Source organism: Apium graveolens, chromosome 5 (genome assembly GCF_009905375.1).
Source record: "Apium graveolens cultivar Ventura chromosome 5, ASM990537v1, whole genome shotgun sequence".
NCBI lineage: Eukaryota > Viridiplantae > Streptophyta > Magnoliopsida > Apiales > Apiaceae > Apium > Apium graveolens.
This window is the reverse complement of record NC_133651.1, coordinates 6652429-6664750: the sequence shown is the minus strand read 5'-3', so window position 1 is coordinate 6664750 and position 12322 is coordinate 6652429. Positions and strand designations below refer to the sequence as shown.

Here is a 12322-nt window from a genome sequence, read left to right as displayed (position 1 = left end):
AATTAAAATATTTAACTTTTATTCAGAAAAAAAATTGTAAAAATAAGTTACTTAACTATACTTTTTATGCACTTTAAAATGCGTGTCAGATACTTTCTCAGTAAATAATTGGAAAGGACTAAGGGAGTAACAATTAATTAATTGTATAAAGTTGTTTATAGTTTTTATACCTTTGCACTTTAGTGCATTTCATCGTTGTTATTTGTAAACTGTAGTACTCCCTCCGTCTCACATTACATGTCCTTCTGAAAAAATTATGCCAAAAATATTAGTTGGATAAGGTTTTTCAAAAGGGACATCTATATTAGGACGTAGGGGTACATTTTAAAGAATTTCTGAATCATAGAAGTTGGTAAATACACAGAATTCCATAAACTCTATAATGCCTGTTGATTTATTTGCCCCCAAAATAAATAACTGGAATATAAGTACATAAACTGGACCTGGCGAGAGTGTTTATCTCCAAGCATTACTATGGCCTATGGGGGCTGTGGTTAGGTTTATGTCACGTCAAACAGTGCACAAGTTGCTAGTCTTAATTTATTGTTGATCGCGAATTAGCTGTTGCAAACATTTACGCTCATATAAGTTGTAGAGACAATTTAACCCTAGTTTTAAATGGAAATTGAATAGTAAAGGGGTTCTAAGATATTTTAGGTCGAAAAGTTACAACTAATAAATAGTTTAGACGTTTAATGATTACTAATAGTAATGGTAATTTATGATTTTATACCAACAAAATATGATAATGAATTTATACGAACAATCTCTCTCATTTCCTAATTTCCGAGTTATTATAATATCTTTATCAATTTGTGATATCTGAGCTATGTTTTATAATCCAACTTTTTAAAACTAAGAAAGATGAATGTGTAAAATAACGCAAGGCAAGTTATAGAAAGAGGAGTAGGAACGGGAATAAAATAAAGGGGAGATATGAAGCAAAACGAAAGAGCGAGCGAGGGGGGGATAAGAATTAAGAAGATCCAACGGTGGAAAAGAAAAGAAAAGAATAGATGAGGCGCGGAAACAAGGAGCCGCTGACGCCCAATAGTTTGGAATCAAAGTTCCGACCACAAACATTACAACATGCCACATCCTCCAACACACACTTTCACTCACCCCTCCTCTTTCCTCTTTCTGACTCACCCCATTACTCCCATTCCACCAATCACATTTCTACCCTATTTCTTTTAAGGAATTTTTTATGGTCCGGCCAAGTGGATACAATAAACACTAACTACCCTGAGTTTGATTCATTTTGATTGGTTCTTTAATCAGAAATATTGATGTACCCTGTATTTACGATAACTCCACTAATCAAAATGCACCAAACTCATAAAATTTAGTACTTATTGTGTGCCCTTAGACACACATTAAAAAGACCGTTCTTTTAATACCCCATGTTTTAACTAAACCCTTCTCTCTGTCTCTCATACAAACTTTTATTCCTTCCCTTCTCTTCCCATTATATATAACCCTACCATCCTCCTCTATACTTCAACTCTCTCTCTCTCCCTCCCTCGCTCTCTCTCTCAACCTCCTCTATACTTCAACCCTCTCTCTCTCTCATCCTCCTCTATACTTCAACCCCTCTCTCTCTCTCTCTCCGTACACTAATCACCTTATCTACTTAGTTCCACTTTTCTTCTCTCAATCATCTGACCTACTTATACAGATATAAAATCGATTATTTAAAAAGAGAAGGAAAATGAGCTGCAATGGATGCCGAGTTCTGCGGAAAGGATGCAGTGAAAACTGTATACTACAGCCATGCTTACAGTGGATCCAAACTCCTGAAGCTCAAGGTCACGCCACCGTCTTCGTTGCCAAATTCTTCGGCCGCGCTGGCCTCATGTCTTTCATCTCCGCCGTCCCTCTTCCCCAGAGACCTGGTACATATATTTCCTAGCGTCACACAAACAAAAACATTTACCAAATTTTTAATTTCCGAAATCCGGAATTGTTAAATTTTATTCATTTATCGAGATTAAAAATACACTGTTTTTATTAGGTTAAGACCGAAAAGGTATTAAAATTTTTAATTTATCCTTTACTAACTTACTTTTTACCAGCTCTATTTCAGTCGCTATTATTTGAAGCTGCTGGAAGGACTGTAAATCCGGTCAACGGAGCCGTAGGTCTTTTGGCCACAGGAAACTGGCACATCTGCCAAGCTGCCGTCGAAACTGTGCTGCGCGGCGGCGCGTTGCGTCCAATCACAGATCTGGAATCATCATCCTCTGAATGCACCGACATATTTAAGTTACGAGACTCAGGTTCGAGTTCTCGCTTAAGAGTGGAGAAGCGCAGACGTCCGTACGATCCCGAGATGAAGATGCCTGATCCATCTCTTAGTTTATCTCAAGCTTTACCGGTTAACAAGGTGGTTATAACCGAGAAGCGGCGATCTGAGACGCCTTCGAGAATATCGGAGGAGTCGGTGACGACGTCGTGTTACGAAAGCGGAAATGGATTGCGAGAAGTTAAACTTCTGAATTTGTTTTAAGTATGATGATTGTGATAGTATCAAATAATCAATTTTGTATGCTTATTTGATTATTACGGCGAGGTTTCTGGATTTCCCTACTTAATTACTCTAGGTGGTTATTTTACTAGGTTTTTAAGGGAAATTTCAGAGTTTGTTTCTGCAATTCTAGTGATCTGGTAATAATTGACTATCAAGTTATTATGTTAATAACTTCTAATCTTGCAATTTAGATCACTTTGTTTACTGTTGTTTAAAATGAAATTATCTAACTAGTTGGACAGACTTAACTTCATTAAATTTAAGTTATTAGGCTCAGTTAAATGTTGCGAGTGTATGGATTTTGTTCGAATTAGATGCAAATATTTAACAAATTCTCAACTTCAATCAAATGAGATCCCAAATTAATTTTATTAATACAATTCATGAATTACATAATTATATTGTATCCAGTTGAAACCAAAGTTCAAGTTGACATTGATTAGAAGTATATCTGGTTCAAATTATAGCACTAGTGACTAGTGAGAGGAAAAGTTTCAACAATTGTAAATACCACTAACCAGGGGAAAAGTTTCGACATATACACTTTATGATTGATTATCCAGCTTATTACGAGAATGTTACTCCATTGGACTGCTAGGTAGATGGTTGTTTCGTAATAACCAGGGGTCGTTTGTTTCGAGAGATTTTGGAACTGAGTGTGATTTTCGTTTATTTTAACCTTATACATGATATTTGGTTCAGAATTTTATTTCTCCAAACATATTATTCATATTCATACCTAAGGGTGAGTTGGGTAGGAGGGAATGATATTGAGAATCAATTTTATGTATAATATTTCAACTTTATTTACTAAAAAATGAATTAATGAACCAAAAAATTATTAAAATATATTTTAAACTAATTACAATTAATGACTTAAAAATATTTTAAATTAAACATATTTGTTCCAACACTTAACCAAATACCTGATCATAAATGATATCTCAACTTCATACAAATTTAACCCGAATTCTGATTACATCCTCACACCACTATTAGAACCAAACTAGCAGATATTATAAATTTTAAAGTGCCAAATTAAACAAATTAAAATGTACATATGTGTCCTGTTTTAAAAGGTTAGAAATTAATTTTTTTTATGTTGTAGAAATTTTTGAAAATATTAAAACTTTTATGTGCAGATAGTCGAAACAATCAAAATACTTGTTAAAATGAAGATATTGAAAACTATGTGAATATTATGGGGTGAAATTAATAATAACAATAAAATTAGAAGTTAGTATTAAAAACGAAATCTATCAAAAATATTCATATTTTCAAAATTATTTTTAAAAAAGCGGTAAATGTTACAAATGAGGTTGCAGAGGAGTTTTCTCAAAATTACATATGCGATTACGAATATTAAATATAAATTTACAACATATTTTTAAAAATATTTCCAGCAATTTCACAGATTTTTTTAAAAAAAACCCTGTTAAAAATGAGTACCTGTTTTGGGTTCCAAGTTTTAACAAAAACCACACGAAAGCCTTTCTCCCTTTCTCTTTTTTTATATAATTTGACCATATGAGAAAAAGAAAGAGGACGGGAACGTATGGTACCCATATGCAGAATCAACCAAATGGATTTGGTATCCAAAGTGAAAGCGAAGTCAAGTGACAATATTCATCATATATATTTTACAATTTTTAACCTACAAATTGTAGATTCAAAAAAACAAGTGGGAGGTAGAGCTGCATAGCTGGCCTCAAGGAGGGTTGTCTCTGTGCACATATAAGTACGAACATTTATAAAAATAGATCTACAAGAAATCTCAAATATACCAACGAAAATTGCTAATGGAAATATTTCCGTTAGCATCCGCTGACGGATTGCTTATACATATTACAATGTTAAATAGTCAATAACATAATAACGGAAAGCTAACAGTTTACCAACAATTTATTGCCAACAAAAAAAACTGTTAGGAAAAAGAGGCGCCAAAATTACCCGCCTAACATTACCAACGACAATACCAATAGACTCCCAACGACATACTACCAACGGGGTCGTAACGAAATTATAACACTTTACAAAAGTTTACCAAGGAACTACTAATAGTATACTAACAGATATATTTTCGTTGAAAATTCTCCCATTTCGTTATGAATTTGTTACAATTTTAGATCGGTTATATTTGTTCCGTTACTAAATCGTTACTAATCTAGATCGGTTAAATTATTTTCGTTGTTAATCATTAGATATATCTCATGGAATTAAACAATTTAAAATAAATGTCCAATCATTAATCAAATCCAATTTTATATATTTGATATATATAATAGGGGTTGATGTGTTTGATGATGACCTTACGATCTTACAAGAGCGGCTTGAAGTTAAAAGAAAATAAGTACAAGACAGTGGCATTTTTGTGAATGTAGGGGGTTGAGTTTATATTTACAGATTTGTCATTCAAAAAAAACCTAACATCGGGTAACATGCATTTGGACAATCTCAGGCTCAATTTTCTAATATCCAATAGCTACATAAATTATCATTCATAATGTTCGAAAATCAAAACACCAATTTGGGACCAAATACTAGTTAGTAATACTAGTCAATTGACTCGTTGACTGTTAAAATCTCAAGTCAAATAATTTTATTTTCCAAAAAAATTGGAAATACCACAAAAAATATATAGATCTTCACATCCATACGGTTGGATCTTTGAAAAGTTTTTTTTTAAAAAAAACCAGAACATAAATCTCGGAGAAAATACTAGTTAGAGGTACTCGTGAACTGACTAGTTGACAATTAAAATATCAAACCATAAAAATTTAGTTTTTTCTAAATATTTGAAAATATAACTAAATTATATAGATCTTCACATCCATACGGTTGGATCGTTGAAAATTATTTTTTTCAATAAAAATAATCAAAACACCAATCCCGGACGAAACATAAATTAAATGTACTCATGAACTGACTGTTTGTGTTAGGAATATGTTGTAAATTTGATGATAATTTAACAACATACCTTAGTAGATTTAATTAAGTGAAATTGTAGCTCTCAACGGATAATCTTATTTGTCATTCGTTGAAAGAATAAGTTATGTTTTAATAAGTATTTGCAGCATATTCCTCTCTACTGTAATATCTTAGAGAATTAGAAATTGTAGGATAATCTAAGTCATGTTGACTGCAAGAATGATATGTAAAATAGGCAGGCTAATTGTATATATTAGATGCCTTGTAATTTTATATAATTGAAATTGAGTCAACTGCTATGAGAATACTTTCAATGGATGTTTCCATAAGACTTTGACGGATAGCCCAAGTCACATTCGACGGATGATCCAATAGAGTCTCGACGGATGATTCAATACACTTTCGACGGATGATCCAAACAGAGTCTAGAGGGATAACAAATTCAAATTGGAGTTGATAGTGAAGAAACACTAATTAGTAATTAGTCCATTGACTCGTAGACGGTTAAAATCTCGAGCCAAACAAATTTAATTTTTTCTAAAAAATCTCTAAAATATATAGATCTGACATCCATACAGTCGGATCCTCGAGAAATATTGTTAAAAAAATTGAAATACTAATTCAAGATAAAACACTAGTAATTAGTACCAGTCAAATAACTCGTTGACTATGAAAAAGTCAAATCAAATAAATTTATTTCTTTCAAAAAATTTGAAAATATCACTAAAGTCTTGGCTATATTTTGTTAAATCGAGGAGGAGTTTCGCAACAATAAGTAAAAACACTTTTTATTAATACAGTAAATACAAATACCTAATATATATATATATTAATTTGATTAAGTAATTTTTTTTTCTGAAATTTATTACAAAGATGTTGGTACGTAATATTAAGAAATATAATGAATACTATTACTAGTTTGTAACTTAAATAAAAATATAATCAATATTAATGATAAATATGCGGGAATTTCAAGTTTTGGAAAATTTTAATTTCCCGGGCTGGTCGTGCAAAAATACCCCCAAATCCCTAATTTCTAGTACCTCTCCTTTTCTCCGTAGCAGCGGCTGTATCTATAGTTCTATAAACACATCTGTAAGACCTCGGTCTCTATCATTTTGTTACAAAACTGTATTATCTGTGCAGGAAATCAAAACACAGTGGCGTTGTGATCCATGGAGCTAGAGCAACAAGAGATTTCATCAATCTAATTTCTTCTCTTCCTCGAATTTGTGAGTAAAGTATTGTAATTAAAGATTGAAGATTACGTTTAGACTTTTAATCAAAGGTATAGCATTTGAAAGTGATGGTTAACTTTAGGGTTTTAATCCATCTCATTACTATTATTTTTGTTAGTTAGATTTTTAAGATGTATGGTTTGTTCTTTTCTAGTTATTTAATTTAATTAACTAATTCAAATATGGGTTTAGCGGATACATATGTTTGAATGCTCATCTAATTATCTATCTGCTCAATTAATATTTTGTATGTTTACTATTTGAATATTGTCTTTGAACACAATTTGCCATATGTAGAAATGCAACTTCTTTCTAATTGTAACAGATCACAAATCCAACTTGATTAAAATGAGTAAATTAATGTAGTTATATATGAGACAAGTATCGTGAAAGATTACCCATTTTTCTTATTAATTCACCATACTTAGAATTGGTAATGGCTTTGCTCTGTTTGTGAGTAACAAGTGGCTATGAAATTGTTAATGAACCGGATGTAACAATAATATCTTTATGCGCGAGTCTGCTCAGACATACAATTTAATTGTTCACCCACTTGAATAAAAATGGGAAATGTACACAATGATGTCCTTTACAGGACAACCTAGTTAAACATATATAATCAAAACAAAGATCATCTATTCACAGGTCACTGGATACCATAAATATGCAGTATCCATTATATATTGATCTAGTTCCGCTAGTCAGAATATGCATCTAGTTACTTATGTAGAACTTGTGCATTTTTTCTCGTACAAGACAAGTCCATTATCTAGCCTTTTAAAATTTATTCAATTATGATTAATTGACATTTGCATTAGTATTAAAATTATTGATACAGTTTGATGCATTGGTGCTACATGCAGTTATTTTGAAGATGTAGTTCTTCCTAGCACTTCATCATTTTCTAATGAGCTGCAACGAGAATTAGAAGATATGAAAGACCGGGTGAAAGCTTTCAAAAATCAACTAGCCATAATGGAGGCTACTTTCCGAAATCATCAGTCCCAAATTCTGTCAATAGTCACCAAAATCAGTAATTAATTACAATGTTGATTATGATGCTTTGGGGAAGATCTTGTAGACATAAGTAAAATATGGATTAATGTTGAACTGAAGTTGTAATGTAGATCAGTTTAGTTGGCTTTTAGATTTTCCGATTTGGATGTGAATTTACTCCGAGGATTTTTGAAGAACGAAAACAACTTTGTCTCATTTTCATGATTTTGAATTTTGTTTTGCATAATGAATTTTGTTTATAAAATTAGATCTTAAATATATTTATTTGTGGAACTAGATCTTTTATTCTATTATGATTTGAAAATATTTCCATGCCTACAAAAATAAAAATATTGGCAATTATCGGGTCGCTACAAAAAATTACCAATATGTAATTTTTGTTGGCACTTTGTGACTAAAATTAACAACGGAAATGTTCGTTAGGAAAGTGTTATTAGCTTTAGCAACCAAATAATCTGTTGGGAAGTTGGTGTTTATATGGTTAGTTTTAAAATGAAAGATCCGTTATTAATTTGTTTATATTCCGTTGGTAAATTTAATAACGAAAAAAATATTTTTGGCAGCGACTTCCCAATGATGTTAACTCCAACGAAATGTATCCATGATAATTCTGTTGGCAAACTGTTTTACAAACGGATTTCCTTGATATGCCAACATAATTTTCCCTTGATAAAATTGAATTTTCTTGTAGAACTGATGTAATAATACAAATTATGTACATAATTGTAGAAAAAACAAAATGAGGATCATTAACCTTAATTAGCAAATTGGAATTTAAATGTTAAACTAATGAAACAAAAGCTATCAAATGGAGGAGCCAAATTTCAATTGTTCTATTCGAGTGCAAGCCACCAATGGCAATGGTGGAGGTGGTGAAAAAGAGTTGGGAAAGAGAGATCATTTGGCTCTTGGAATGTAGAAGAGGCGTTGGGTGGAGAAAGAAGGAGAACTAATTTTGTTGAAGTTTAAGTACAAGTATAGATCAGAAAAATGAATAGAAAGTATATATCCAAGTGTGAAGAACTAAATCTGATATATTATACTATAAGCTAAATTTTTAACTCGTACGAAGTATTTAACAATAAACAAATTATTAAATTCTAATGAAGTAAATGGTGTTTTTATTGAAAGTACAACATGTGAGCAGAGTTTTTGGATGTCTGACAAAGTACGTAAAAAATTTCTTATATATCTCAAGATTATAAAATCTAAAAGCAAAACTATTAATTAAGTGCACAATTCAAATCGAGGCTAGCCGAATATTTAATATAATTGAGTCTGGTTGAGGTATTTTTGTACAAGTCGAACTGCTCGTTTAAATTAAATAAGCTCAAATCCTTGACTGAAAACGATTTGTTTAATAGACGAGTCGAATCTATTCGCAAGTTAAACGAGCCGGTTTAAGCGAGTCGCGTGGTTCACGAGCTCCATGAATAATTTTTTTTTAATAATAACTCAATATATAAATAATAAAATTAATTTATATGAAAATTTTAAACAAGTTTGAGACGAGCTAAGCGGAGGTTTCGAGTTCAAGTTGAGTCCTAATCGAATTCTGTGTATACATGTCAGTCAGCTTGTTTAACTAAATGAATTGAGTCTCGTATTTGAGTTAAATTTGTATGTAAGTTTGGGCCGAGCTAAGTGGTTATGCCCGCCTAAACAAGTTCGAGAGTGATTCGGCTCGAATTACGACCTTGCCATGTTGAAGAGTTTAGTGTGACACCGTGTTCGAATTGAAATTATATGTACAAATAATTCTGAACATATCGAAATAAATAAATTAATAAAGGGACGTAGAATTTGTATATATGGAGCAAAAATTATATGTATATATATAACAAAATTTGAGACGCGGTGAAAGACAACTCACATGGATGCACGTTTAAGGGGTACTATGCTGATATTTGTTTTAATTTCTTTTCTTTTATAATATGTTCATCGTACTATAATAGGCTAAAAGTACATACGTTAATTTCTCTTACAGGATACTTACAATTTTATAAATGCATGGAAATTTTCGTTTTGTACTCACTCTAAAGCAAATATATTTCGCTATTTACTTATTTATAATGTTTTTATCGGTGCTATTGTTATCCTATTTTCTACATAAACTAATATGGTATATCATCAATTAATAATCTAGACATTTACATTGTGATGGTCTTTTTCTTAATATGTTGTTATTTAAATTATTATCATCACTTGTATAGATCTTTTATCTAGTCAGTTTTATTATTTAAATTGACTAAAATTTAAGTTTGTATTAATACGAATTTTACTTTGTTGAATTTAGCAAAAATTTAGGTATCATATTTTCATTCGCTCATAAACCCTTGAAAAGTACACATATATCCCTGATTAAACCATAACTCTTGATAGTATGATAAAGTATAGAGAGAAGATAAAAATATGATCATGTTATAATATGATTTGATACTGATTACAATAGAAAATGCGTTTACATAGCCAATAAATAAATATAATAAAGGAAATTATCATAACAAGTAAATTATTATATTAATAAAATTATTCAATAATATAATATATGTATTTATGTTAACAGTTGAAAGAAAGGAAAAACTTAATTTTATATGGGGTTAAATATCAGGTAGCTGATTGATTGCGTCCAAAAAATTTAAGTTAGGTCACTCATTGCAAATTTGACTCAAAAATGATCATCAATTAACTTAATTTGATCATTTCGTCAAAGTCAAAAAATAAAATTAGCCAAAATCAAAAAATGTTAACACGGGAGGATAGGGCTTGCTCCGAGTTTTAATATGAATATATTAAAACTTGTTATTTGACTCACGGAATCATTATTAAGTCTCATTTTTAATCTTCAAAATCTCAAAAATAACTCAAGTAGGAGAATTAAAACCAAATTTTATCATGATTCCATGAGCCAAATAGAATGTTTTGGTAACAATATATTGAAACTCAAAACGAGTTCTACCATTCTATGTTACTGTTTTTTAATTTTGGGTAATTTTAATTTACGATTTTATCGAAATGATCAAATTAAATTAATTGATAATAACTTTGAATCAAAGTTGTAATGAGCGAATTTTTTTTGACACAGACAGTTACCTGGGTGATATTTAACCCATTTTATATGATAGAGAACTCTTGGACGTGGATGTCTAACAAATGGATGGATGTTTAATTAGTAAAATTGAAAAGAATTTCACCCAACTCCATTAACCAATTATGGGCCACATGTTCCAAGCTTTCAGGGGGCATGTAATGCATACTCAGGCTAACCTATATCATTTCAACTTTTAAAATCTTGTTTTAACAGATAATTTACCACTAGTGTGTATAAGATTTCAAGTTAGTGAGAGCATTAAAATGATTAAAAAAAGGAAGAGCAAGAACAAATTACTAATAAAAAAACCATATTTATTATTTGCAAATGCGCATACCATTTCTTTTACCGTAATGCTGGTATTGAATATCTACGCAAAGGCTAGTTGTAGGAGAGAAGATTAAAAGTGACCTTTGGAGAGTCTTTAAGGTCACTGGAAATATCAGGATTCTTGCATATATCCACAGTAGTCCACTCATTGATATCTTAACTAGACCATTATCCAAAAATGTATAGTAGTATATGTTTTGGAACATCATATGTATGCGCATATATAGAAAGTTCCATAATGCATGGACCAGGATTTTCAAGCAGGAATGGGAGAGATTAATAGATTATGCCTCGCATCAGGATCAGGAACTGTCCAGGTCGGCAGGTCCTCCGACCCAGACACCAGGACTTCACATGTCAACTTGCTTCTATTTATTATTATTATTATTATAAATTTTTAATTTTAAAATGACTTAATTGTTTACGCAAATGTGTTGTCCCTGTTGATCCACACTCCCGGGGTCCTAGACAAGGCTTTCGTAGGTCATGGCACACGTTATGTGTATATGTACAAAACTGCAATTTGTATGTTGAGAAAATATAATATTAGACACCTGATAAGTGTACTGTGGTTGCATGAAAAATTTCCAACCCTTTCATGTGAGAGAAATGAGAATATATAAGGAGAGTAGAAATAAATATATATACTAAAGGAAAATGTTAGGCGTGTATCAAATTAATTCTAAAAAAAGTTACAAAATGTCAAATGTCAAACTTTTATTGGCTAATTCAAAATAGACCCTCTTGTATTTACATCAAAAACACCAATTAAATCATTGCAAAGTGACACATCACCCCTACACATCATTTTATAACAATTTTTTGTACTATTTTTTGTACATATAGCATTACTCAATACTAAAATAGGCTCCACCCACATTAAGATCAGAACTATGTGGGCAGTGGGCACCGCACGACTGGTCGGATAAGCTTAATTACAAAATTAATTGATCTATCAGGCATGTTCATAAGTTCATTGAACATGAAATGTCATTCCGTTTTGTCAATTGATTTTATCATTAACTTACTCGACACATTATTCTCACCGTTTTTTTTATACCAGACTTTGACTTTTACAAATATTTTAATATATATTTTGATCAGATAATTAAAAATGTTATTTATAAAATTATCTTTCTTATATAAAAATAGACAATATATTTTTAATTGACAAAGTCTGCTAAAAAG

At 31.0% G+C, this 12322-nt stretch overlaps 1 protein-coding gene across 1 annotated transcript; it reads left to right on the top strand.

Moving 5' to 3' along the window:
* Positions 1–1468: 1468 nt before the first annotated feature.
* Positions 1469–2581, top strand: LOC141662116 (LOB domain-containing protein 38-like). Its single transcript, XM_074469166.1, has 2 exons — positions 1469–1895; positions 2076–2581. Exons 1-2 carry the CDS (start codon positions 1712–1714, stop codon positions 2507–2509), a joined length of 618 nt encoding a protein of 205 aa, XP_074325267.1. The 5' UTR covers positions 1469–1711; the 3' UTR covers positions 2510–2581.
* Positions 2582–12322: the final 9741 nt, after the last annotated feature.

Coding starts and splice junctions, on each gene's coding strand:
- LOC141662116 (XM_074469166.1), top strand. CDS start 1,712: ATGAGCTGCAATGGATGCCGAGTTCTGCGGAAAGGATGCAGTGAAAAC. Junction 1,896..2,075: donor CCCTCTTCCCCAGAGACCTG/GTACATATATTT, acceptor ACTTTTTACCAG/CTCTATTTCAGTCGCTATTA.